This window comes from Urocampus carinirostris, chromosome 3 (assembly GCF_059441175.1).
Source record: "Urocampus carinirostris isolate Australia breed hairy pipefish chromosome 3, RoL_Ucar_1.0, whole genome shotgun sequence".
Lineage (NCBI taxonomy): Eukaryota > Metazoa > Chordata > Actinopteri > Syngnathiformes > Syngnathidae > Urocampus > Urocampus carinirostris.
The window spans coordinates 46,193,831-46,221,144 of record NC_142351.1 but is presented as its reverse complement, the minus strand read 5'-3'; the positions used below and the strand labels follow the sequence as shown (position 1 = coordinate 46,221,144).

At 36.8% G+C, this 27,314-nt stretch overlaps 2 protein-coding genes across 6 annotated transcripts; both read right to left on the bottom strand.

The window, feature by feature from the left end:
* Positions 1–43: 43 nt before the first annotated feature.
* Positions 44–25,264, bottom strand: sycp2 (synaptonemal complex protein 2). 5 transcript variants are annotated; one of them, XR_015850059.1, is made up of 45 exons: positions 25,099–25,264; positions 24,697–24,746; positions 22,868–23,002; positions 22,660–22,791; positions 22,473–22,577; positions 22,361–22,385; positions 22,114–22,196; positions 21,947–22,038; positions 21,813–21,847; positions 21,593–21,735; positions 21,181–21,233; positions 21,022–21,067; positions 20,756–20,857; positions 20,601–20,661; positions 19,896–20,044; positions 18,572–18,637; positions 17,379–17,468; positions 17,241–17,295; positions 16,994–17,085; positions 13,980–14,043; positions 13,861–13,912; positions 13,423–13,499; positions 12,519–12,844; positions 12,204–12,304; positions 12,051–12,129; positions 11,914–11,966; positions 11,795–11,840; positions 11,669–11,712; positions 11,517–11,577; positions 11,275–11,428; positions 11,089–11,159; positions 10,841–10,996; positions 10,553–10,673; positions 8,935–9,017; positions 6,042–6,281; positions 5,904–5,949; positions 5,636–5,743; positions 5,194–5,375; positions 4,142–4,242; positions 3,511–3,610; positions 3,350–3,408; positions 1,954–2,054; positions 848–923; positions 654–710; positions 347–360 (listed from the first exon to the last, which is right to left on the bottom strand). XR_015850059.1 is itself a non-coding variant. In XM_088332073.1 (44 exons), the coding sequence occupies exons 2-44, from the start codon at positions 24,706–24,708 to the stop codon at positions 301–303; spliced, it is 3,993 nt and encodes a 1,330-aa protein (XP_088188199.1). In that variant the 5' UTR covers positions 24,709–24,746; positions 25,099–25,264; the 3' UTR covers positions 44–300. The 5 variants fall into 5 exon arrangements, 3 of the variants coding, with proteins under 3 accessions (XP_088188199.1, XP_088188200.1, XP_088188201.1); XM_088332073.1 differs by lacking the exon at positions 1,954–2,054 and having other exon boundaries at positions 44–360; XM_088332074.1 differs by lacking the exon at positions 1,954–2,054 and having other exon boundaries at positions 44–360; positions 12,051–12,075.
* A 113-nt stretch (positions 25,265–25,377) lies between these two features.
* On the bottom strand, positions 25,378–27,152 carry ppp1r3da (protein phosphatase 1, regulatory subunit 3Da). The gene is made up of 2 exons (XM_088332080.1): positions 26,984–27,152; positions 25,378–26,816 (listed from the first exon to the last, which is right to left on the bottom strand). The coding sequence occupies exon 2, from the start codon at positions 26,756–26,758 to the stop codon at positions 25,835–25,837; it is 924 nt and encodes a 307-aa protein (XP_088188206.1). The 5' UTR covers positions 26,759–26,816; positions 26,984–27,152; the 3' UTR covers positions 25,378–25,834.
* Between the last annotated feature and the right edge of the window lie 162 nt (positions 27,153–27,314).

The following is a 27,314-nucleotide window of genomic DNA, read 5'->3' as shown; positions in this document are numbered from 1 at the left end:
GGATTTTCTAAACATGTTTGTTGGAAAATTTTAACCAAATTACTACTCTATAAAATACTGATGTTTATTGTTAATGATTCAGTTAATGTTACAAGATGGATTACTAGCTTCAGGAGCCTGTAACGCTAAGATTTAAAAAGTCAAACTCACAAGAATCGGTGAAACAGAAAGAGAACTTACATTTAAAATGCATTTAGAACTTAATAGCAGTGGGATTACCTTTAACGCTTTAACTAACATTAAATACTTACACATTTAATGATTTTAACAGTGAAACTTAGCTTGTACTTAAGAATGTAACTAATCAACAAGGACCCAGGCACGCAGACCTCTCCTCAAACTGGCGAAGGCTTCCTCGTGCTGCAAAATGCCAACAAGGACAATAATGAACAATCATTCCACACAAAATCAGACTCTAGAATTATTTTCATTGAAATTAATATACACCTAGACAAAGGAACATTGATAATGCAGTGATTTTCCCCAAGTAGAGAAGTGCAATTTTTTAAAGGTAACATAATTGGAGAGAAAAACTCGAGTTGGGGTGGAAAAGACTCATAATAATAATAATAATAATAATTTCCTTTGTATTGTCATTCTTTTGTAAGAACGAAATGTCGATACACCTGACCATCAGTGTCATGTTAACTTACCATTGTTCTGAGAAGTTTGTCTTGGATGGACTTTATGTCTTTTGTAAGACAAATCATCTGAAAACAGGGAAAGGCAAAAATTGGCACAGTGACACCATTTGAACTATGAAAAAATAAGTAGGTCAAATGTTACTAGGTAAACAAAACATAGTTGATAAGAGGCTAGCATTTTTATTTTGAAAGCTGCTTCAGACCTGGGATGTAAATAGAGGCTTCTCGTACTCAAGACTTGAATGCATGTCTGTCATAGTTCTCTTCAGGACCCCAAAACTATTTTGGAAGGAAAAAAAATACATCAGTAGAAGGTACTGACAAGAAATTGTAAAATTTCATCATCACATATACCGTTACATTTGGACTATAAGTCGCAACTTTTTCCCCAAGCCTGAAACCCTGCAGCTTGACCAGTGATGCGGCTAATTCATGCAGTAAAAGTAAGAGTGAGACAGGTGGAATATGTGACGAGGAAGATGCAAGTTGAATGTAACTTTGCGCTTTTCATATGAATATAACTAGCATGAACAGACCATCATAATGGAAAAGATGTCAATCGAAAAGGGGAGTGCCTAACTACTAAATTGGGAATAACTTTACAAGTTGGTTTATTTATAAACAGAAATAATGACGCCAAATGAAAAGATTTCAGTAGGCATCGTCCAACAAAGCAGAAATGTTTTAGGCGGATTTTAATTTATCTGCGGCACAAGCGTGTGTTTTAGAGTCAATATAAGACACGGTTGGATTCTATGAATTGTACTCGATGTAACAAAGCCATTTATGCGGACATCCAAAAAAGTTGAAGACGGCCAGAGGACGTAATAGTGAGTTATGCAGGCTTTATCGTTTTTGGGTATCTTGTTTTAGACTGATCGTGATGATTCTGATTGTTATATTTTGAAAAGAGTTTAAGCTTTTCAATGATATGTGCCATGACATATTACAGTGACTGGTGCCATCTTACAGACACTTGTTTATTTGAAGTCTGAGTTGTTCATGCCTGTAGGTCTTCATGTGATAATGGGCTTCTTGTTTCCTTCTCTGAATAAGTTTCTTCTATTTTGGTCCAAAAGTTTAGAGGGACAGCTAGATCTTGGTATGTTTGCAGTGGTTTCATGCTCTCTCCACCTTTTTTATTACTGCTCGCACAGCGCTATGGCAGATGTGTAAATGTTGAGACATCTTCTTATGTCCCATCCCTGCTTTGAACTTTTCAACAGCATAGAATAGAATTGAATATACCATTATTATCATTGTTAGAAAAAGGGTTGAACATATTATTACAACATTATTCTGGACCTGCCTGGTGTGTTCTTAGGTCTTCATAATGATGACTGTTATCCAGTGTCTGCCTTCATCACCGATCAGGTGCATTTAACCCTTCAACGTTCCTGTGCAGTTCACCTAAAATCCCAATACAGGACGAACCCAAAGAAAATTGAATGCTGTTGGTTTTAGTCTCTTTTGAAAGAGAAGACTGTCACAAACTGAAATAATGACTGCAAGTGCTAGTAACGTTGAGTAATCTAAATTGGAACATAAAGAAATAGAAGGTTTTAATTCTCGCCTGAATTTCAGTGTATTTATTTTAAATCAAATGCCAGCAAATGAGTGTAGCAGGGGCATCTTAGCTGGAAAACAGGTGGACCAATAGCTTTAAGCCTTACCTTGTACCTGGTCAAATTTGATTCTAATCTGAAAAACGAAACTTGGTATTTTACACATTTTTCTAAGGGTAGGTTTAGGCGTTTCCAAGACGAGCAGTTCACAAATATAAAACATTTAAAAATGTGTATTCTACTTTGGCCAATTTTGTAGACATTGTGAAAGAGCTGTCGACGTCTATTTACAGGAGTCGATTCAATGATTGTGCACACTTGCGCGTAATGATGGTGCTTCAAAATCACAGATGGCCTTGCCCATGTAATTTTTGGTTATGATTTAAGTAACCCCCCCCCACATTCCCCCGAAAATGGCATAACATTATGTTTGTATTTTCACTAGATAACTAATTTGTCAATCATCATGCGATTTGGTTACTACTGGCTGAAGATATTCTGACCAATTGGAGGCAATTTCCATTTTATCAAACAACAATGCTGGCTTTAGAGCGTGAAAAAAAGACTGCTATTGGCCAAGAAAGGTGTCAATCGAAAGGGGAGAATGTAATTACCAAATTGGTTAAAATTTCACGAGTCTGTTTAATTTTAAAGGTGAGTTTTATAACAAAACAAATGCATTTCAAGAAGTAACGTCCAACGAAGCAGACATGCTTTTAGGCACATTTATTTTTATTTGTCGGCATTATTGTGTGTTTTGGTTTAAAGATTTTACACAATTTGATACTATGGATTGTCCTCGATACAACAAAGCCATTTTTGCGGACATACAAAGGATTTGAAGACGACCAGGTGATGTAATCTGTGAGTTACACCGGCTTTACAGTTTTCAGGTGTCCTGTATTGACTGATCGGGATGTTTCTGTGATGAGTATATTTTGAAATAGTGATCATATCTTTCGCAAGGCGCTGTATGCATACCATAGTGAATACTAATGTCATGACATTACTGTCAGTGGCCCTTTTCTTAAACAAAGGTGAATTCTCATAAGCAGAAAAAAACCCAAAACTGAATTCCTAACAAGCAAGAAAGTAAATCGTCACCATGCGGTTATTCCATTTACAATGTGGGCAGTTTACCTCAAGGATTCTTGGTCGTAATATGACTGTAAATAAGTTTGCTGGTTTTCCAAGAATACCTGTAAAATAGGCCATTAACACAACAAGACATTTATCCACGGGGATGATTCGGTTTGATATGTTAGGACTCTGTTCTTGAGTAAAAGACCAAGTACGAGTACATTTAACTTTTCATCCATGTTATTCAGCACAGCTTTCCCCTGCTCCATATTGGAGATCTCTTTCAGAAACACTTTCTTCACAACTTCAAAGTTCTGAGTCCTGTATGGTAAGAGAATAAAACACACCATTGAAATTAAATATTTGATCAAGAACAGATACAAATTCAAGGTAATTGTGGCCTTAACAAGGGCAGCACGGCGGCGCAGTGGTTAGCGCGTGTGCGGCACAGTTCTAAGGTCTTGGGAACCTCCTGAGTGGGTTCAAATCCAGCTACCGGACTTCCTGTGCGGAGTTTGTATGTTCTCCCCGTGCTTGCGGGCACTCCGGTTTCCTCCCATATTCCAAAGACATGCATTTCAGGTGGATTGGCCGGTCCAAATTGTCACTAGGTGTGAATGAGCGAGCGAGTTGTCTGTCCCTGTGTGCCCTGCAATTGGCTGGCAACCAGTTCAGGGTGTCCCCTGCCCACTGCCCGATGATTGCTGGGATGGGCTCCAACACCCCTGTGACCCTACTATGGATAAGCGGTGAAGCTAATGAGATGACATGGGTTGTGGCCTTAACCAGGAGTTGTTCCGTTCAGTACATTTCATTTGAAATATTTAAATACAAGTCATAATGCTGACTAACCTGTGTTGGTGAAGCTGTGTGCTGAGAGAGGTGATGTGTCCCTGGAGAGTCTTCATATTTTCTTTGTAATAAATGTCCATCATCTTGAAACGGTTCTGAGTCTATGAACATTTCAAAGACACTCTTTGCTAAACAACATATATGGTTATGTACAGTGCTGTTAGAGTATTTGCCTCTTTTCCGAATTCTGTGCTTTTTATATACTGTATTTATCTCTCACAAAGGTTTCAGATCATCCAACCAATATTAATATAACACGGAGACAACCCAAGGAAATAGACGATTCAGTTTTGAAATGTTGATTGTATGTATTAAGGCACTTAAATAAATGAAAACCTATCTTGTCTTATGTGAAAAAGTAGATGCCCCCTGAACCTAATAGCGAGTTAAGCCATCTTTAGTTGCGATAATAGATAACAAACAGTCACGATAATTGGTAATGAGTTTTTCACAACATTGTGGAATAATTTTGGTCCACTCTTATTTGCAAAATTGTTTCAAATCTGCTATATTGGAGGTTTTTTTTAGCATGAACTGCCCGTTTAAGGTCACATCACAGCATCTCAACTGGATTTAAATCCATAATTTGACTTGGCACTCCAGAATCTTTATCTATTAAAAAAAAAATTAAATTACCCTTTCACATAGGACCAGATAGGTTTTTATCTTTTTGTGCCTTAATAAATGGAATCCACATTTTAAAAACGCACTTTCTATTTTCTTGGCTTGTATCTGTAATATAAAAATTGGTTTGACGATCTGTTACCTTTGCAAGTGATAAACATGCACGGACAGGTTTTTATCTTTTTGTGCCTTAATAAATGGAATCCACATTTTAAAAACGCAATTTCTATTTTTTTGGCTTGTACCTGTAATATAAAAATTGGTTTGACGATCTGTTACCTTTGTAAGTGAGAAACATGCACGGACAAAGAAATGAGAAAAGTGGCAAATACTTTTTCATTGCACTGTAGTTATGCTTTTTAGGCTTTTTGTGTGTAATTGTGCAGTAATTCAGTTGTCTTATAAATGATATATTAACGTGTTTCAACCTGCATTTTTGTCTTTAGCTTCTCAATGAGTTGTGGAAAGAGATCAACTTCATGATCTAGGATCTCTAAATCCTCCAACTCCGTTTTGTCATTTTGCCAATCGGAGTCCAAGTGATTTGTCATCAATGAGAAGGATGTGGTCACTGAATGACATATCTCCTCTTCAATGCTCTCTTCTTCAACTACAAAAGATAAAAACAGCCCCATGAAATATATTTATCAAGTTCAAAATAACTTCTAGAAAAAATATATTTTTGCAGTATTAGTTCATTTACTTTTTTTAACACATTGTCTAACTTTGCTTAAGTGAAATTAGTTTAATATTTTACTTGTATTATGTTATTTTGATTAATATATCATCAAAGGTGTTAGTATAATAATAATAATAATAAATATTTGCAAAAGACTAACAACTTTGTACACGTAATCATTTTCATCTTACAGGAGTTGAATAGTGCACGAGGTTTTAAACGGGGGGAGCACTTCCGTTTATATTCTGCTTCCTCATCAGAATTACTGGACGAGGAGATCTGGCGCTTTCGTCTGGGTCCTGTCATCAAAATGTTACCAAGCAATTATTGCCATTGGACTGAATATCTTACAAATTAGAAGCAATTACATTATCTTAATTTTGATAAACATCAAACGCCAGCGAGAAACATGGCAGGCGTAACAGAAACGGGAAAATTAAAATAATTGAATCGGTTTACCCAAGATGAAAGAATCAACTGAATCTTCATTTGAATTTGGTGTTGTCTGCCAAGAGTAAAAAAATGGTTAATATTTGATGGTGGTGATTAGAGTAATCTAAATGGTAAGATTTTAGATATGACAATAGCACATCCTACCTCTGTTTTCTGACAAACTGTCTGTAAGGCAAAAGGCCGTTGCTGAAAACCACTTGAAAGTGACACATTGAATGAAACTTGGGATACAGAAAATTCCTCACTGAAGTTACAATTTGATTTATGATTCATGGTGGTTCCAGGAACATTTAAACATGGAGAAATAGTGATGGGGGTCAGCTTTGTGGGCACGAACAAGGGAGAATAAAGTTGTGGACTTGATGACAGCTCGATCACACTTTTCTAAAATAAAACCAAAAACACGAGGTAAGAATGAACTCAACAGAAGAACACAACATCAAATGATGAACAGATTAAATTATGACAATTGAGACAATAGTAACATGAATATTGCCAGTACGCAGTTCGTTAGAATGTGAATTAGTAGCAAGACCAGTGCAACACATTCCATAATGTTTTTTGTACAGCAACATGCCACTGTAAAGCAAACAACTTTAAGCGAGCACCAAGAGAAATCTGTGATTTTCAAGTAACAAGTCTCTACCTCACAAAGATGTAAAACGGAAGGCAACTTCCCTAGAATAATCACACTTGGAATCTGAATTTGGTTGTTCCACAGGTCTAATATTTTGTAAACAGTATTTGACTGTAGCAACATTTATTTTTGTCACAGTTTATTGATTTTCATTTCAGATTTATATGAACTGGAGTCGACATTTCCATATAACACTAAAACTTTGCTGTTAAGGAATAAGTGGGCCAATTTTATTATCCCCTTAGTGTTCCTGTATTATTCGCCTAAAATCCCAATCCAATATGTACCTAAAGTAAATTGAATGCTGTTCTTGAACCATTTGGAGAATATGGACGATTTTGGTATTTTTAAAAAGTAAGACTCTGAAATGATCACTGCAAGTGCTACCAATATTGAGTAATCTAAGTTGGAACCCACTGAAATAGAAGGGTTTTATTCTCGCCTGAATTTGAAATCCCTGCAGATGAGTGTAGCATTGGCATCTTAACTGAAAAAAAGGTGAGACAATATAGTGGGACCTCGCTACTTCGCGGTTCCACGTTCGCGGGTTCAGAGCTTCGCGGGTCTAAAAAATAATAATAATGATCAAATAAAAAATAAATAAAAGATTTTTTTTTTAAGCATTCTTGAAGGGGCGTCGCTACTTGGCGGATTTTCACTTTTCGCGGGTGGTTTTGGTCCCCATTATACAAAGTCATATCGAAAATGGCAAAATAACAGTACTCCAAAATAATTAAAAGAAAAAAAAAATAATAATAATTTTGGAGCATTTTTGAACGGGCGTCGCTACTTGGCTGTTTTTCACTTTTCGCGGGTGGTTTTGGTCCTCATTAACCGCGATAACCGAGGGATTACTGTACTTGGTAACGTGTCAAATTTGGTCACAATCTGGACAACTAAACATTGTATTTCACGATTTTTCTAAGGGTAGGTTTATGTCTTTCCAAAAATGGCCATGAACACTTAACTTCACTAAAAGCTTTGCAATTTTGTATTTTACTTACTTTACTGTAGACACTGGAAGAGTTGTAAATATTTGACTTCTCTTTCCAGAAGCCAAATCAATAATTGTGCACACTTTCGCGTAATAATGGTGCGTAAAAATGAATAACAGTTTCCCTTGCGCACGTTATTTTATGGCTCCGAGCAGTGATTTTCAACCACTGTCCCGCGACACACTAGTCTGCCAGAGTCTGTGCTGTAAAAACTGGGGGTATTATAAATTATATTGTAATTAAACATACTGTTCAGTGTCGTTTTATAACATTTTTGGTTGGTGGTGTGCCGCAAGATTTTTCCGAAGTAAAAAACGTGCCCTGGCTGTAAAAAAGTTGAAAAACACTGCGTTAGAGGGTTATTCAGGCCTGCCAAACGAAAATGGCATAAACATAATAACAATACATATATTCATATTTCCTGTGACCCTAGTGAGGATACGCGGTGCAGAAAAAGGGTGGATGGATGGATATCAGGGTTCGTACAACCTTTTTTTTTTTCCAAATATAAAATACAAAATGGGTGGTGGGTAAAATGACGATAATATGTAGCTTACATTTTCAGTTGCAGAAAGTTCTTCCCATAACAATTTACTACTTGGGAAACTACCTTAATTTTTCTGCATGTCCCATAATAACTGTCCACAAATGATACATAATCCTGGCACTAATGCACATTTAACGGTGTCCTGTTAAGAGTTAGCATCCAACTGTCCTCTTGGGCGCCACCCGTAGGGGGCGATGACAATTTATAGGACAATGGTATTCAAACTAATGCCTGCTGCATCTGATCACGAGGGAAGAGGAAATGCAATGGAAAAGCAAAGCTTACACAGAGCGATGTTTTTAGGCAAACATGTTGAAAAACATGCCAACAATTTCAAGCATTTACAAGCACTTTTTTTCAATAGCCCCAAATTAAAAATCAAGCATTTTCAAGGATTATAAGCACCCGTACAAAATCTGATATATGGTAAACTAACTATTACTAATAAAATATTGTTGTCTTGGTGCCACTCTTATCCCCAGGGTCCCTTTGTTTTTCCTTATGTATTGCCGAGGTATCGGATTCGATGTATTGGCAGATACAAAAAATCTAATCTATCCTTTGGTCCCCCCTGGCCTGGCCCATCTGCAAAATGTTCAAACCCAAAACAGCATGCAACAGGAAAGGTTTGCCCACCCTTTAACTAGGGCATACATGGATAACCTTGCTTAGCAAGATGATTGATTGTTGTATTCACTGCATGAGGACACAAGTCGCAAAAATATATTTTGGAGTGATATGAACTTAATGTTATGCATGATAACCCTCAATTGTGTTCAGGGTGATAAATGTGGCTTTGAAAAAAATGTTGTAAATAGTAAAAAGAGCAGCATAAAAATAGTATAGGTGGTGCTTTACCTTCTTCGGTGACGAAGAACACAGTGGAATACAGACGAGAGGGGAGAAAGCCAACCCCAGAGATTGAGAGGACTTTTCGGAGACTGTAAATATTCAAAATGAGTAAAGACAATCAAACACCTGCACTACAGCAATAATTCAATAACATTAATCCGTTTCTATTACCCTAATATTCATACTATAAGCCCCAACTTTTTTCCCTAGCTTTCAAACCTGCGGCTTATGCAACGATGCAGCCAATTTATACGGATGGTGGAATTTTGTAAGGTTTATTGTTCTATATTCTTTATCAATTATCCGTTATCGGTCAATTTATAATACGCTACAAAGCCAAGGGGCCGAGACACTTGCTCTAAGCCAAAGGCCGAGTCAACGTCCTAGCCACAGAGCAATGCAGCGATCAGTGCGAATGCACCGTTCCCGGAGGTACTGCAATACCGGGCCGATGCATGGAGTGGACAGAGCAAGCTGTCCTTCATTGAAGCACACAGTCTATAACTGAGTGCACAACTCCAGAATCACTAATCCAGAACCACAGTTGAGTTAAAACGGCCCGTGGGACGTACTGATGAGTTGCGCCGGCTTTATAGTTTTTGGGTATACTGTTTCAGACTGATTGTGATTTTTCTCTGATCAGTATATTTGAAATAGTATCTTTAGTCCGTAGAGTTTAAGCTTATGAATGGTATTGGCATGATGTATTTCAGTGACTAGTGACATCGTACATACACGTATTTGTTTATCAAATGTCCAGCAGCCCACTGCCAGAATATTGAGGATTGTCCCTGTGTGCCTTGCGACTGGCTGGCAACCAGTTCAGGGTGTCCCCTGCCCACTGCCCGGAGATGGCTGGGATGGGCTCCAGCCCCCCCGCGACCCTAATGAGAATAAGCGGTACGGCTAATGAGATGAGATATTAATTAAACTCTGTGTACTGTCCTTCTTTGTTATATCTCATACTTCAATGTGGGCAAATGTGGCCTATAATCTCGTGTGACTAAAGTTCATTCAATAGATCAAAGCTAGTGCCTTTCAAGTAGGAAACATCAGCTTGTCGCAACTTTTAAAGCTCAAATCTGCCAAAAATGTGGTGGACACAACAAATGTTGGCTCTGCCATTGCTCTCACGTCAATACTTTTTAAACTTTCTTGCCTATCGATAGCAATGTTTTTCAGTTTTGTTTGGGAAACATTTTTATCACAATGTAACTGTGGCGCCTACAACAGTCTTTAAATGACCAATTTTTACACATTTGATAGTGTTTAAAGAGTAGATAGGTAAAAGAAAATATGTCAGAGGGGTTAGGGCTATTGTTTAAAACAAGTTTTCAAACCATTCTATAAAAGATTGAATAGTTTTCAGTCATTGCCAGTATGTTGGAATTTCAGTTTGACGGTATGATATGATTGAAACAGTGAGCAACAGGTGGTATTCCTCCTATCTGCAAATATGGTGGAATGCCACCTGCACAGTCCATAAAACAAACAAACAAACAAAAAAAACAACCATTTAACTGCTGCAGAACGGCAGGCTGGGACAGACGCTGATGATTGGCGAATGATGGCCCGCCCAAACATTGCGAATGAAACGGTTTTGATCTTAACATAAATAACTCACATCTGAACTTCTCTGGAGAAGAGAATAAGTTTTGGTCAGGATGAGGACATGTTGACGTCTGTCGTGTGGCATGAACTCCAACAGCTATGGACTTGCTTGGTGGAGTTAATTCCCATTTTTGCTATGACAAAGAACAATCATAAAGTTGATGTTTATGGAGTTTTAAACTATGAGTTCAAATGTCAAAATAGCTGGTAAGATTGTCCCTAAATCAAAATACCAGTAAGGCATAAAATCCTGTTTAGGTTATCTAACACATGTAAGTGAGTACTCTTGAAAAGTCCCTGCCTTGGATGTGTGAGGTTTTTTTGTTTCGATCAAACTCTCATCTGTGTCTGGCTCTTTGTAGCATTTGGCCAAAGCAGCACATCGCCGGGGTCTTTTGATGGAATTGACAGGTTTGCCCGGTCTTGGAATGTCCCTCCTTGGTGATTCCATCACCCTCTTTAAATGGAAAATATGTGACTAAATAATGAATTATTGTGGCAGACTGTAGTCATGCACATTGAGAACATCATTTCTGCATCCTTCCTCACCTCATTGAGACTTGCATTCTTTTTTCCAGGTTTGGAAAGATGTTGGGCAGAAATCGGGAATATATCTTCCTCTATTGGGAACATTTCAAGCAAAATGCAGGGAAAAGTGTTGAATATCACAGACCAATGTGTTCACATTCTAATTTAAGATAAATACTTTGGAGCAAGATATACAGGGTATATTACTTGAATTATGAGGATGTGATATTCTGGATGTGATTTTTTGCCTTCGGCTATATGTAGTTTTATCTTTGTCTTTCTTGCTTGATTCTTTCAACCAGCTTTGAGAATTTATATCGTCTTTGCTGATGAACTGACGTTTCGGTCCATTCTGCTTCTCCTATAAAATACAAGTCACACAAAGACTAGTAAATTATATACTGGTACTAAAAGCACAGTACTTCAGAAATTCAAAAAACTAAACATACTTTTGTTGCCAGCTGTTTTGCTCTGGTTTTGGTAGGATACACTGATGAATCAGCAGGGTCTCTGTCAATCAATAAATGTAAAATGCAATAGGAAGAATTTTATTATTAACATACAAGACTAATCCATTCAAATGTATCTATAGTTGACATACTTGTTTGATATATTGAATTTGTCAAGGAGTGTATTGCACGTTGCCTATACAAAAATGATGTGGTGAACATTGTTTGAAAGCTGTTCTTTTTGCATTCATTTTTCACAAACTAAAAATAGTATGTACCCCAATGCTGAATGGTTCTTGAGAGCAAAATTCAAAAACATCTTTTCTGCAAAAGAGAGAACGGTATTCTAATCTATAAGTTAATTTAAAATGTTCATGTTTCTGTTGAATCTTATCACCTTTCTTTAACAGAATCCGACGTGATTTTTCGCTGGGATTTGGCTGATTGTTTCTGTATCAAGTTAAAACACATTTTAGTAAGACCTATATCAAGGCTATTCTCTGCAATAACATTTGAGAATTAGTGTTTACTTACTTTATAAGTGGAAAGCAGGTTGATACTGAAGGTTTTACAAAAAAAGACCACAGCAAAAATTGAAAATGCATTTTGTTTACTGCGGTTTTTTCAGAACAATATCCATTAATATTAATAAAAGATAAATTAGTGTATGTGTTTCTGTTTGTGTACCTGCTAACAGGTTGAACAATTCCAGATTTTTCCTTTGATTGTTTTGGCTTTGTATAAAAGCTAGATATGAGTTTTACCATGTTCCCGACAGACTCCATAGTCTAAATGAATAAAAAGAAAAGCACAAGATAAAATGTTATCACAAACTATATCTTACAGGGTTTATGATGCCATGTAACATCATGTAAAACCTGTAAAAAATTACATTAATAATTTAGTGGCTGTGTAATGTACTGAATTTGTAGATAACACTTCACGATATGATTTTCGAATGCAGTGTATATGATATTGTCATTGTAAAGAAATATAACATACCTTATCATTTCTACCTTGGTTGGATGTAGGCACTTCAGATAAAGCTGTTACCAATGATTCCCGGCCTCTGTTCATTGTTTTGTGAAGTTGTTTCCCATGGGGCGGTACCTCTTTATTATTATGCAGCACCAAATCATTTGATCCCATGGTGTTATTTTCTTTCCAGGACTTTTGTTGTCTTGGCAAGGCTGTGGCACTTTCTTTCAATGTGACCTCTGTGTTTCTTTCTCTGGCTACCTGTTGATGGTGTTGAGGTTTTTTATGGGGCTCCTTTGTCGTACTTAGGCCCTTAACTATCTGTGCAGAAAATGAATGCTCGTGCATGTCTGAAACATTATAACAATATTCCATTAACCTCAAAGGTTTACTTTTTGAAGATCTTTTACAATGAAGATTTTGCTGGTCAATGAGTCACATCTTTTAAAAGGTAAAAACAGGCATAGATACTATTAACAGTACATTCAAGTATAAAAGTAACATTCTTATTTATACTTTAGTTGTGGAACAGAAGTACCCTGCAAAATGAATCTATTTCCTCAAAACCCTTCCCAGGGCTAGCCATTTGGTACTTGCTGTTGACTAAAAATGACATCATAGTTGCTCAGGATGCAGGTAGCTACCAAACACAGCTGACCGTTTTTTGTGGTTGTTCGTGACGTCTTCCAGGTTGTTGGGCGGGGATAAAGGAGGGGATTTTATTCTTATTGTACACACAATGTTTTATACAGCACTTTTCAGGCAATTTATTACCTGAAAAGTGCTTTACAAATCAACTTCATTTGATCTGATTTGAGTTTTTAGTGGACAGCAAGTGTCAAAATGCCTGCCCCAGAGAATGATGTAAAATGCAATTTTCCACTGTATCAAAGTCAGTGTCACCCATTAGTGTAAACAAATTTCTTACCAGAAATTGGTAGAGTTTTGTTCTTTTGGGTAGGCCGTTTTAATTTCTCTAAAACTGGAGATTTTTTACTCTGAAACCTTTAAGAAAAACACAGAAAAATGCTCAAAAGACAAACTCAACCAGTACAGCAAACCCTCAACATAACGCAGTTCACTTTCACAGTCTCCTTACTTTACTGACTTGGCTAAACTATCTCTCTGCTTTGGTTCATTTATAATTAAAATTATTATTTGACAGTAATTATTTTTAATTTCTAGTTATTTGTAAAAAAACAACTAAACTATTTAATTGTACAAAAAAATAGGAAGAAGAATATTTCTACATCAGGGAATGGGCCCATCATGGGTTCTTTTTGGAACGTTACCCCTGCAATACATGAGGGTTCACTGCACAACAAGTAAGCAGATAAAATGTGCAAAAAGTTCTCATTATTCTTACAGGTTTCTTTGTATCAATGGTTGTGTGTCAGGTACATATGAATCTTGTGAAACTGTTCGCAAGGGAGGGATGTTACTTATACTGAAATATGTTTTTGTAGACTGAAATATTTTACTTACTTTGAGACTGGTCCTCAGCTTGTCTTTTCACCATAAAATTTGGTTCTCTTACTGCTGGTATGTTCTTATAGACAAGCACACACATAATAATAATACTAATAACAATACATTGTACCGTAAATTCCAAACTAACGGCCGCTAGCGGCGCTCGAGTGTTGCTACCATTAACTTCCCTGTCAAAGCTATATTATTATTATTAAAGCTTTGAAAACTCTCTCGGTGTACCGTCTTTCTTTGTAAATATGTGTAACCCATGTATAATATAATAATAATAATAATAATAATAATTTCCTTGTATTGTCATTCTGTGTAACAATGTACACAGAACGAAATGTCGATTGCACCTGACCCGTTGTAGCGAGCCGATGCAGCCGCAGCCAACAGAGGGCGCGGCCGACCACTTTTTAAGTCTTAGGAATGACTCGGCCGGGGCGCGAACCACCGACCTCCCAGTCTCAAAGCGGGCGGTCGGTGGTTCGCGCCTTGCAACTGTATTTTTGTAATGTATTTATTTGTATTTATTTTAGACACTTATTCTGATATGTTTTGAACGGATGAGCGAAAAATGAGGGGCGAAACAAACGCGGGGTGCCGAGTTTAAGTGGGGACCGCTAAAGGTGAGGGACAGACATGGAAAGAAGAGGGGGTAAAAAGTTGGTTAATGAAAAAGGAGTTGCGTGAGTAAATGTGTTCATCTGATATATTTTTCCCACCCTTACCTTTGGAAATATACACTTTTTCCTTGGATTACTTTCAACGGGACCTGGACTCTGCAGGTCTGCATCAAACCTTAAGTACCGGTATCGTTTTCCGTTCATTTTGCCGGCTGTGATTTTTGGACTGTGGACTTTAATGAAGGACATTTAGTTCGCGGGACTTGAAGTCGGGTTTGGGTTAATTTTGTGTTTGTGTTACATGTTTAAATGTAGGCGCATGCGGCTTATATACAGGTGCGGCTTGTGTGTGTACAAAATCGGTTTTCCTCTTAAAATGTGTTGGTCGCGGCTTATAATCAGGTGCGCTCTATAGTCCGGAATTTACGGTACTTCAAAGCGCCCAAGGTCGCTGTACATATAGTAACTAACAACAATAAAGCAAGAATAAAACAAGAGTAAAACATGCAAGTAATAAATAGATAATAAAAACACAGTACAGTTAAAAAGGGGCAGTATGCGAGTCAGTTGATTATGAAAAGATACGTCTTAAGAGGTGAGTTTTGTGTCCGGATTTGACGCTGGCCAGCTAATCTTAATAGCACAGGAAGCTACCTTAAAAGCATATTTTATGTCATGGCACAATCTATTTATTGAACGGGAAAGGGTAGTAATCAATGAGATTCCACAAGTTATGAATATTAACAATTAATAAAAGAATAAACTAACCACCATCTGATGAGCTGTGAGAAATGGATTGGAACAGGAAGGTCAGGCCTTCTTTGCCAATGCTTCTGCCCCACAACTCAAATTCCATTACACAGACAAAAATGGAGAAAAGAGTCGAAATGTAAATTAACAGCTACCAGTTAGTCCAACAATGTACCAATTTTACAAGCATTGTAAGGTTGGCCAGGCACAGATATTAGGGATCATTTCAATAACATTTAATACACATGTCTGCCATTTCAGTAAAGCACTTTGAATTGCCTTGTGTAGGAATTGTGCTATACAAATAAACTTGCCTTGCCTTGCCATGTCATGTCAAAGAAAACAAGGTCTGCAGTTTCAATACTTTGCTCCAAGAACATTCAGGAATAACAATCAACAATCAGTTCCGTTTAGGGATATAACAAAATTGGAATTAACCCCTTAACGTTCGGACACCTCGCCAGCGGGCCATCAGACTGTTGAATAACACATATGTGTCATCACGATGTCAACAGTTACTGAAATATGCCGTGCCACATATATTTGGAACACTTAAATTCTTGGGATTAAAAAAGATATGATAACCATTTCAAAATGTACTCATCACATGTACATCATGCAAAAAGTAATTGCCCCCCTGAACCTAATAGCGAGTTGGGCCACTGTTTGGAGTGATAACAAAAATCCAACGTTCACAATATTTGGTCATGAGTCTTTCACAACGCTAAGAAGAAATTTTAGGCCACTCTTTTTTGGAAAATTGTTTCAAATATGCCATATTGGAGGGGTTTCTAGCATGAACCGTCCGTTTAAGGTCACACCACGGCCTCTCATTTGGATATAAATCCGGAAATTTGACTTGGTCACTTCAGAACCTTCATTTCATTCAGAGGTGGACTTGCTAGTGTGTTTCAGTTAGTTGTCCTGCTGCATGATCCAAGAGGACATTAGTTTGAGGGAGCGAACTGATGGCTGTACATTTTCCTTTAGGATGTTTTAGTAAACACCAAAATTCACTATTCTGTCAACAACAGCAATTACTTTTTTATCTGGGGCAAGATAGGTCTAGATGTGTTTTTGTGCCTTAATAAGTTGACTCAACATTTCAAAATTGCAATTTGTATTTTTTTGGGTTGGCTCTGTGTGATTTTAAAGTTAAACTGATCATCTGAAAACTTTGTGAGTTATAAATATGCAAAAAACACAGAAATCAGGAAGGGGCAAATACTTTTTTTACGCATGGTCGCCATGTTAAAAGAGGCGAGAATATTTTGTGGACTTTTTTCACCCCCTAGTGGAAAATTATAAGTGCTGCATCATTTCTTTATGTATAGCCACCCAAAAAATACTTTTTGAGGTGAACACAGGTTTTGAATTAGAAAGACCATAATACTTTGCAACCCTAGAGACATAAGAACACATGACAATGGCATGTGAGATGGGATGAGAGCCTTTTTTGTCACTGCTGTTATGTTCACAAACATAGTACCAGTATGTTTTTATATACTTTTTGACAGTAGTTTGAGATTTATTTGTTATAATACTGACAACATACCTAAAATAAAATCACGATTATCATTGAATCTTGAGGTAATACATTTCACTTATAGTACCATACTGTTTGACATTGTATCAAGTAAAGAGCCATACCTGTTCAGACCTGACACATTTTTGAGTTTCTTCATGTTCTTCCAGGTTAGAACTCTCTCTGTTTGGGTTTCTCTTGTGGTTCACTTCATTGACTAAAATATAGTTATACAAAGTAGTGAGTATTATATCTATGCCACTGGAAAACGCATATGTTTATTGCTTTTGATTTTAAAACCCCAAGGGTAACCCAAATAGTACACGTAGCTGAATTGTCTTTGAAAAGCCAATAGTAATCAATGTATGTTACCTTTTGAAATTCTGTTGGAGCTGGTGAACTCAGTTAACATCACATTTCCTGGTGTCTGTAAAGAAGATTTCTTGAACCAGTTATCCATTTATTAAATGTGAAAAAAAGAAGGAGGGGGTGTGCTCATATAAGCGTTACGTGAAAAGGTGTCGACTTCAGAGTTTTGAGACTTGAAGAACTGTTCTTGTCACTGTCACCAAAACACAACTGACTCCGTCGAACACAATCCTGGAAGAGAGTGAAAACCACTTCACAATAAGTTGTCAGCATGCAATTGCAAAAATCTATATTTGTTACCCGGTTTAATCATTTACTGAACAAAACTATTAAAATAATCTTACTTTTTTTTAGGGCTGTTCATTCAAGATTGGCAGAGGAAACTAAAATAATAATGACAACTTTTTGCACATTTAATCTGCTTACTTGTTGTGAAGTGAACCTAAATGCATCTCAGGGGTTACGTTCCAAAAATAACCTGAGCAAGGCTCAATCCGTGAAGTAGAAAGATCTTTCTTCAACAATTAAATCTAATTCAAGTTGAAACAAAATTAAAAAAAAACAACACACCAACTGTAAATGGAATCTATTGTTTCATCGCAGTAGTAAAGCTAGATGATTTTTGTTAAGTGGGACTAAAAGAATTAGTGATTCGATTCTCCGTCACATAATGGCCAAAGGTAGAACTTGGATATATTCCCTTTAATTAAGATGAAATGTAATAAAATCCCATGGCTTCATTTGGACATTTTCCAAGGGTAGTAGGCATGCTGGAGCCTATGACAGTTGAGACAGGGCAGCCATTGGTTAACCTTTGGCAAGTCAAACAGCCATATCAGTACACACTTAGAGCAGTTATTTTCAACCACTGTGCCGTGACACACTAGTGTGCCGTGAGAAATAATTCATTGTCACTTTTTAAAATTTCATAAAACATTTATGAATCATTTTCTGCAAATATTATGTCACTGTCAAGTGTCTGTGCTGTAAAAACTGGGGATATTATAAATTATATTGTAATTAACCATACTGCTCAGTGTCATGTTATATCATTTTTGGTTAGAGGTGTGCCGCAAACTTTTTCCAATGTAAAAAAACATGCCCTGGCTCAAAAAAGGTTGAAAAACACTGACATAGAGTACACACAGAATTGTTTTAACAGCTTATCACAGGCCACAAATCGTTGACTTGCCAAAATTTGCAGACATTCTACTGTATATAAAACTGCCTTGTTGATACAAATTGGATGTTATTTGTTCCAAAGTACAAATTCAAAAAGGAACCACATAGTTAGTGTGTAAGTTTTAAAAAATGATGAGTTTTATGCACTTTACCTGGGTTTCTCGTACATGATTTATTTCAAATGGATACTTTACACTGGAGGTTTTCCCCACTGTGCTCTGTCAGGCAGACACAGAAACTTGTAAAAACAGGTGGAAATGTGTTATTAAAAACTATTAATTCTATGTAGCAATGCTTTTTACAGTCCCTGCAGAATGTGAAAAAAACACACCTCAAGAAAAAAGATTTCTTGGGTAATCACAATATAGTAAAACTTTAACAAGTTGGTAAAATGATGCCCATAGACAAAAATAGCTGAAACTTGGCTTTTCCAGTGCTCTGCTGGGGATGAAAAGAGAGCTGTGAATGTGATTAACATGCTGTTGATAAAAATATCGATTCTATTTTACAATAAATCAGTAAGATTAGATTGCAGTCATGTGTGACCAACAAAAATCAAGCAAAGGGAAATGTTACAACTTTGGTTGTATAAATGCCCTTTCTGCACGTCCATCACACGCCTGAGTACAGTAATTCAGTTTTCTTACTAAAGCTGCATTCCAGAAAAGTGGAAGTCGGATCTCTCCCACTCGGATGGTACCAGATCTAACCTCAAATGGATGTGAACAGCAAAGATGGCTGATCTCGAAAAGTTGTTCTTTACTTTGCTCATTGAAAGACATTTTGACTTCCAGCAAACCTGCCTTCTCGCGAGCGATCAAGTTGTGGAGAAAAAACAGCAGCTAAGGGCAAAAGCGCACATTGTAATAATGTAGATTATGTTTTACAATTCATCATGTGTTTGTCAATGGGCATTGCAATTTTGTCAAGTGACGTCAAATTGAAGAAATCGATGAAGTCGGGGTGCATATTTTTTCTCTGACTTTGCAACCAAGACCTCCCACCTCAAGTGTAATTTTAGATATATTCTCCTAGTCGCAGGTTGGAGAACTCTCCCTTACCTTCTTTTTTGGAATGTAGCACAAGACAGGGTATACTTCGGACCGCCTGATTTTCAATGAAGAATGACACTGTGATTGGCAGTGTCTTTGCCATATCTTACATGATAATGGTGCACAATTTTGGCAGCATTTATTCAGAAAACAACAAAACCCCCCAAAAAAACATTAATGCACTCAGTTAGACTGCACCTTGCACTAAACGGGCAAAACTAAACGCTTTGTCAACATTCAAAATCATCACGCAAACCCTACTTCACAATTGCTGACCACCTTATTCCAATAATTACTAATGCTAAAAGAAAGTGCTTTACAAAGTTTTCCTAACGTTGTAAGATGTATGTGTTGAGACCAATATTGAATAACTGCTACTATATATTTTTCTTTGTGTGGTTATAAATGTGCATTTTTGCTTTACTTTGTCCTTTCTTGATCCATAGACACTACAAACAGCCTCCTGGATTTTCATAGTAGAGCAGAAGATGATGGTGATAGTTGATCCTTTTATGTTACCCGTCATGACCACGTTTGACAGCTGTAACTGTAAAAATAGTTGTGTTTCCTTTTCTATTAGAAATGAACAGACACAAAAGGCAGGTTTTAATTCAGTGACATAATAAAATAAGTTAAATGGTGCAATCACAATAACATGAATACATTTCTTTAAATATGAACAGTTCTGAGTTTGGTATTTAGTGATCGATGTTAAGGATTGAAAGTAGGAATAGGTTAGCACAGGTTGATATTGTGTAAGTGTTTATTTCAAATAAAAAAAGGTCCTTTTTGTGTATTATTAATTAGCCTAACATTTACTTTGTGGATCTGGATTCAATACTGCAGTAATAGCGGCAAATTTGCTTAGGCTGAGGAAAAATAATAAGGTTTGGAATATTGACCTCATAAAACATGTTCAAAGAGAAAAGGACATTTTATTTTATGTGTGTATTTTTTTTTCATCTGTGATTTGTCTGACTATGCTAATTTGGCTATGTGAACATTAGTGTGGTGTACTAGTTTAGTCATTTTTCTGATTGGGGTTATGGTAATGCTGCATGCTTTGAATATTGCATTTCCAAACGGAAATAGAAATTTGGCATTGGAGACTTGAGTGTATTCAATGTACCTCTAATAGTGTAGCTGTGAACTTCACTTTCAGGGATACAGATTGAATCCCAATGATCTGTCTAAATGAAGGAAATGCAAAACAAATATTTACAAATATTACAGTGAAACTACATGTTACAAATTGAAAAAAATTTGATCAATAGACACACTTACCGAAGACTTTTTGTCAATAAATGAGTAATAAAAAGAAATGCTGTGGCTACCAAGGTTGAAGTCAATCCAGAATTGATCAAGCTTATTATCAGATTTCAAGAGCTGGCAGAATAAGCAATATTTGTTTAGACAAATTGCATTGAATACAAGAAATTAGCATTAGAGGACATACAAAAAGAATCCAATCTTTGTTTTTCCTTATTATATATTTTGTGTAGTTTGAAAAGAACCCAACCAAAATAAAATTTAGGCCTGCTAAAACTGACCTTGAAATTGTCAAGATAAACCTCCAAACATGGATAGGATTTCACTCTGTGGGACAGAGGATTTTTATGTGAAATTAACACATAATTAATAAGATAACATCCAACAAATAATCAATGTTCAAGCAAAGGAAAAAATTACATTAAATTGCCAAAGTATACCTTCTACTGTCGCCTTGCAATCCATTCACGTAGGTCAGGAATGTGCGACAATCCTACAATTGGGTGGGCTAGATTAGAGAAGTCAAACACTTTCTGTACAATGTAATCTATGCAGCATAACCTAATTTCCTTGATGACCTTTCAAAACAACCAGTTCTAATGTTCGACTCATTGGCATTTTGTTCAAGAAGCCGGTTAACGAACTCAATTAAATTAAGGGAAAACATTTGAAATACGCCTGTTAAAGACAGGAGTTCCTGACTCGTGTTTTCTACAGTAGCACCAGAATAAGTAATACACTGTACCGTAAATGTAAGTTTAAAACAGCGTTTGTGTCCTGTAACTTTTTCTTTATCCAAGATCAGATGATACCTGATAGAAGTAGTAAACACTGAGGTAGAGAATGCCTTACCGCTTCAAACTCCGAAGGTTGGATTTGGCCAAAGGCACACGCTACTTCAGCCGTGGTGAACCACTGAGACATCTTCTTCAGTCTCTGGGCAGTAGTGGTCATTCTGAATAATACCTCTATCAGAGATACCTGTAAATCATAATCTGATACAAACAGATTCCATTACAGTTCCGATTTTTGGTAAATAAAAAAGGTTTATTGTGTTTGAAACAATGATTACCACCACACTGCATAATCTGACCCGCCAGATTCATCCTACAGAATAATAAACAGGATTTATGAGTGAACATAGCAAAGCTTCAATTGTAGTACTTAATCAAATGTGAGAATATTTTACAAAGATTTTTTACGCACCTTATATCGGAAGCCTTCTGTGAGGTGAGGATATTTTCTTTGTCTGGTGAAGCTGCAATTATTTTCAGGAGCACGTTCAATGCACTGGTTGCCTGTGAGGATATTAGACTTTTATATATTTGTGAAAGCAAAATACTTGTATGCTTCATAGGTTTGCCAGGTCAAACCTCTTTTCTAATGAGGATGTAAACTCTTGCATCATTCACTAACTCGCCAACAGAATACAGAAAAGATTGGATTCCAGACATCCCTGTTTAAACATTAAAAATAATAGTCATGGATATGGCAACATTTGAAAATAAATTCTACATCTCCTATTGCTCAATCTTCTTATTTTTATAAAGAAAGCATTTTAATACATGATATCCAGATTACAATGATTTATTACACTTGAGGGTGGGACAATGAACATACCTTCTTTGAATACTTTATGGACCATCTGTCAGGATAATAGTTAATTATTTCATTCTTTAAATTATGCACTAGACTGTAAGTACAATGCAATACATTTTAAACACATTCTCACCATAAGAGCATCAAAGAAATCCTCTGACAGTGTGGACAAGGATTTATCCCACTGTGGTCCGTGCTGAATCCACAGTTGCTTGCATCTGTTAAACCACTGAAACATGTGTAGACAAATCTGACTGATTACCAAACATTGTTCCCCCTCTAATGTATACTAAATGTATTAATAGTGAAAAAAAACTTATCTTTGGGACCAAGCCCTGGTCTATTATTCCAGTAATTCCCTGATTTCCTGTAGGAAATTTCAAGTTTGTGCCACAACTATGAATTACAGCGAAGGCTACACAGGCCGCATTTAACTGTTTTTCATCCAGGCTCTGTTCAAAAAGAGCATGTATTGAGTGAACAATTAAGCACAGCAACCACAAGAAGAGAATATGCAAAACATCTGACCCAGGTGACTAAATCATCCAATTTTTTGAGAAAATCGTCTGAACAACTGAGAGCTTCATTTGTGTAGTTTAGCAGAAATTGTTTCAAAGCTTTAACATCTTGGCTCTTAAATGCATCAGTGATTATTTTCTCCAACTGCAAACAGAAATGTTCACATTGTTATTACATACCTGTCAAAACATGTTTTCAGTGTCTTTCATACATATTTTGAACATTTCAAATTGTGCACACCACACAACATTTTTGTACGGTATTTCTCCCCCTGCCAGAGATACATTTTTATAAAACGTATTATGTTAGATCAGGGGTCGGGAACCTTTTTGACTCAAAGAGCCATAAAAGCAAAATATGTTAATTTTATTTTGGGAAAGAGCCACACCATATAATGTGAGACAAATTTACTAAATTGCTAAACCCGCGCCCCAGACAAAAGCTTAGTCTTCAGCACATTTATTTTTGATGATTTGATAAAAATTATGAAAAGAAAATAATGCCAGAGCCCGTGTCCCAAAATCAACAAACATACCACTTTAAACTTGTCTCTTTCTTGCAATTACTCAAGATCGGTTAAACTCATTTTGACCCTTTTTTCCAACATATTGGTTTCAAAACCAGATGCAAGCATTTATTTTGTAAAAAGGTCACAACATTCTGAGAACAGGGAGCCTGATGTGCTTACTTTTGGCGCAGACAGAGTAGGGCGAGAGATGGGAGGGAGTGCTTGCACTTTTGGCATAGCTCCACCCATCCCTCCCACTCACCCAATCAAATAACTAAGTTCTCTTCCGGTGTTTTCGCATATTTACAATTTGTTCCGTGGTTTTATCAAAAAGCATCCGAACACTGAAAACAGATTATATAGTGAGCTTTTATATAAAAGATTCTTTAGCGTTGTACAGCCAAAACGAGTTTTATTTTGTGTGGCACCTTGGCTGTAAATCGTAGTGAAACAGGCCCTATATATTCTGAAAAGTACTGATATTGAATCAGCTTTGGTTTGGCTTTGCGTGTGTCAGTACAGGATTAATGGCTCAAGTTTTGAACGAAATTGAGAAAATTTGCATGCAATTAAATTTGTCTCTGAGCCATAAGTACTCATAGAAAGAGCCATATCTGGCTCGCGAGCCATAGGTTCCCAACCCCTGTGTTAGATCGATCTCGACTTTATTTTTCTATCCTCTAATCCGGATCATCTTGGCCACTGGTAGCAAATTACTTTGTCATCGTATAGTGCAAAAATTCTCACGGTACACTAGCAAATGTTTTTCTCGATCAAACTTTTATTTGGGATATGAAATAAACGTATCTAGAAAAAAATATCGGTGTATATATTATACACAGTCACTCTTGTTGTGAGTAAATAGGTGCTGTGTTGACTGAAGGGTTTATTATTGCTTAATAAGGTGAATTACAATCATTAATAGAGGGTGCAATTAGCTGAGGTTTACAGATATGTTATCAATACTTTTCCGCCTTTAATCCTCAGAAACCGTGTGATAGCGTCGTTTTGGGTAAATACACTTATTTGAATGAGGACTTGAATGTGTTGTGATGTGGAAGTGAGTTATTTTGATTTTTAGCAAACCAACATAACTCAACACATGCATGTTAGTAAAAGCACCCAAACTATCAAATAGGGTGAAGCAATCTTGCCTTTCAGACGAGCTTTGTCGCACAAGTTTTGTTTTTTATCACAGTCCATTCTGTATATGGGCAGTCTCTCGGGATTGTCTTTACATTTAAGGAACTCTGCCACACTGAGCAGTCACTGTAAATTTAAAAACTGTGGACAATCAAGGTGGAGAACAGTGCAACGTGAAATGTAATACCTCCGAGGCCATTCTTTCTTCATTGAAATGCCATTTTATTCCTTGAACATCTGTGGGAAAGGGCGAGACATATATTAAGGCAGTGACGCTACCTTCGTTAAAAGTTAAGTTAAATTGTTAAGTTGTATTTCTCTATTTACTTTTTAGAACTTGTAAATAATGCGTTTCAAAACTTCCGGTGAAAAAAAAATCCGTATTTCGAATTAACTTTGTGGCAAAACTAGCAAATGGCGCCATTTTGTGCTACCGTCCTAGTCTTTTAACCAATTTAGAATTACTGATATTTCTCAAAAGTGTGTTTAAAGCACATAAAATAGCCAGAAAGTAGACGTGGCACCGTTGAGGTAGCTACAAATAACAGGTACAACGATATAGATCTTACAAGCAGCTTTATCTACTTACAATTTCGTTCTTTGCTGATGTACAACTGAGAAAACCTCCTTCAAAACTCAATTAAAATAATATTGTAGTCGGAAAGATTACATACGGGTACTTTGTGACGTACCATTATAGACTGCAGAGGTTGATTAGTCTCAAATGATAATTAAATAAATAAGAGGAAATTGTATGTGACAATGTTCTCAATAGTTTGCTTGTGGCTTATTATTACCAAACAATTATACCCACCTTTGTAGTTTTTTATTGCTCAAATGCAATGCTCAGTAAAATGCCATACACTACTACATTTTGCGCTGCTTTTTTATTTTAAAAGAAAACAAGAGATTTGATCAAATCTTTATTACACATAAGACATTAGCAATTCAAAATGACGCGCAACAAAAAATATACAATTTTATACATTTTCGCCTCCGTATACATATTAAGCTTTGTAAAATGTGTGGAACTTGTGCACTTTTTTTTCAAGTGACTGCAAACTATCTAAAGAACATGGCTGCCGGGGAAATGTGCTCCATTTGAAATCAGTGCGGTATGTTTCGGGCACCTAGTTTACAATGCATGTCCAAATAAATATACGAGTACACTTATGTCAGATTAAAATCAATTTACTGATATTGTTAATTTCTACCATCGAGACAAAGGTTCATATTCATGTTCAATGTGAGTGTATAATTAATGTTAGAGAGAATTGTCAAGATCCAAAGTCATACATTTTTGTGTTTTGCCTTTTGGCAGCGTCCTAAAAAAAGTGAACCATGCTAGCCTCACATTCTTTGGGCACGGTGTACTTGTAGTTATTGCAAACTAGCCTGTAATTTTCCCCACAATTATTGTCCCAGTATTCAGCTCCGCAAACCTTGTACTGGATGGCAAATTCTAAAACTGCCCCAGGCTGCAGAAATGGTGGGACGGGTAGGTGAAAATGGAACACATCACAAGTAAATTCACCTGCTTCTTCACAGGACTTAGAGCTTGAAGAGACCCACAAGGCCTTAGCTTCTGTACAACTCTTCCAGTTTGTAAACGAATATCGCACAATTACATATTTTTCAAAATCTAAATTGAGCACTTGGGCTATTCCGACGACAGCAAACTCAAAACATATGATTCTTTCAAGACACACTTTGTCCCTGAAGAGACGATGCAAAAATGTTGGCTGATCGCCGGGCTGTTGGTCAAAGAGTGGTTTTAAATAAGGCAAGGATATTTCTAAACCGTTTTTGTCTGACAATTCTGCAGCCATCAGCAACCGAAAGTTGACGTAAAAAGGTATGGCTGGTTCATCATCGGATTTGAAAAACCTAATGTCCTCCAGATCAAGGCCCAGAGAGTCAATAAATCGTACACCAACATGCCGGCATTTCTTTTTCCTGTCTGTGGGAGCCGGCAAAGACTGTGAGCGTTGTCTGATTATGGACTTTGGAATAGGTTCACACAAGTGAGTTTGGAAATCCCAACTGCTTGGAGTTGACTGTCTTGGACCTGGTGGGCGAATGGGAATGGGCTTCTTTTCCACTTCACTATTCACTTGGCGTAGCATGTCATCCAGCTTGAGAACAACACGGGGCTTCGGTATCGATCTCCCACCATTACACAAATGGGTCTCCTGTTCAATCGTTGTGGGTATAATCTTCCCTTGTCCAATATACCAACCTTTATTCATGGTGTCAGAGAAGTGGTGCCCTCATCACCCGCAGAAAAATGTTGGCAAGTCATTAACACTGCAATGAGCACAATATTATTTGATGTAGGCATTGAACAGTAAAAAAAGAGAAATAAATGACGGTGGGCGTGAACTCGAAAGCACCGGTACGTGCAAGACAGCATGTAATGCATTAGTTGTACAACAATAAATTCATTTAAAACAAACACGTTAACGGTATATCACCTTTCTATTTCAGACGGCTCTTCGAATTCTTCCTCCACTACCGCGTGATAATGTTGGCGATTTGACCTCAAGCGACGAAAGGAAGCACTCACTTTTTTCGATGACGGCCAGTTTGCATGCACGCAAGCAGTCAGTTTAGGAAGCTGCAACTGAACTGGTGTTTTGTGGGTGATTGAGTGATGTTCAAATACGTGACCAAAGTTCAAGACCAACACAGCGTTTTTTATCGTACCCGTATCAATGCAATTTGAAAAGAGCACATTTCCAGTCATCGGGAGTGAATTCCACTAACTTAAAATGTCTGTATTATTTGATTTAAAAGCCACGTCTG

Bases quoted from the DNA above. Each gene is read 5' to 3' on its own strand.
- sycp2 (XM_088332073.1), bottom strand. The intron at 14,044-16,993 runs GTATGGCTCTTT...CTTGTCTATAAG, and splicing joins AATGTGTCAGGTCTGAACAG to AACATACCAGCAGTAAGAGA. The intron at 11,160-11,274 runs GTAATATACCCT...TGTTCCCAATAG, and splicing joins ATCACATCCTCATAATTCAA to AGGAAGATATATTCCCGATT.
- ppp1r3da (XM_088332080.1), bottom strand. From the start codon at position 26,758: ATGAATAAAGGTTGGTATATTGGACAAGGGAAGATTATACCCACAACG.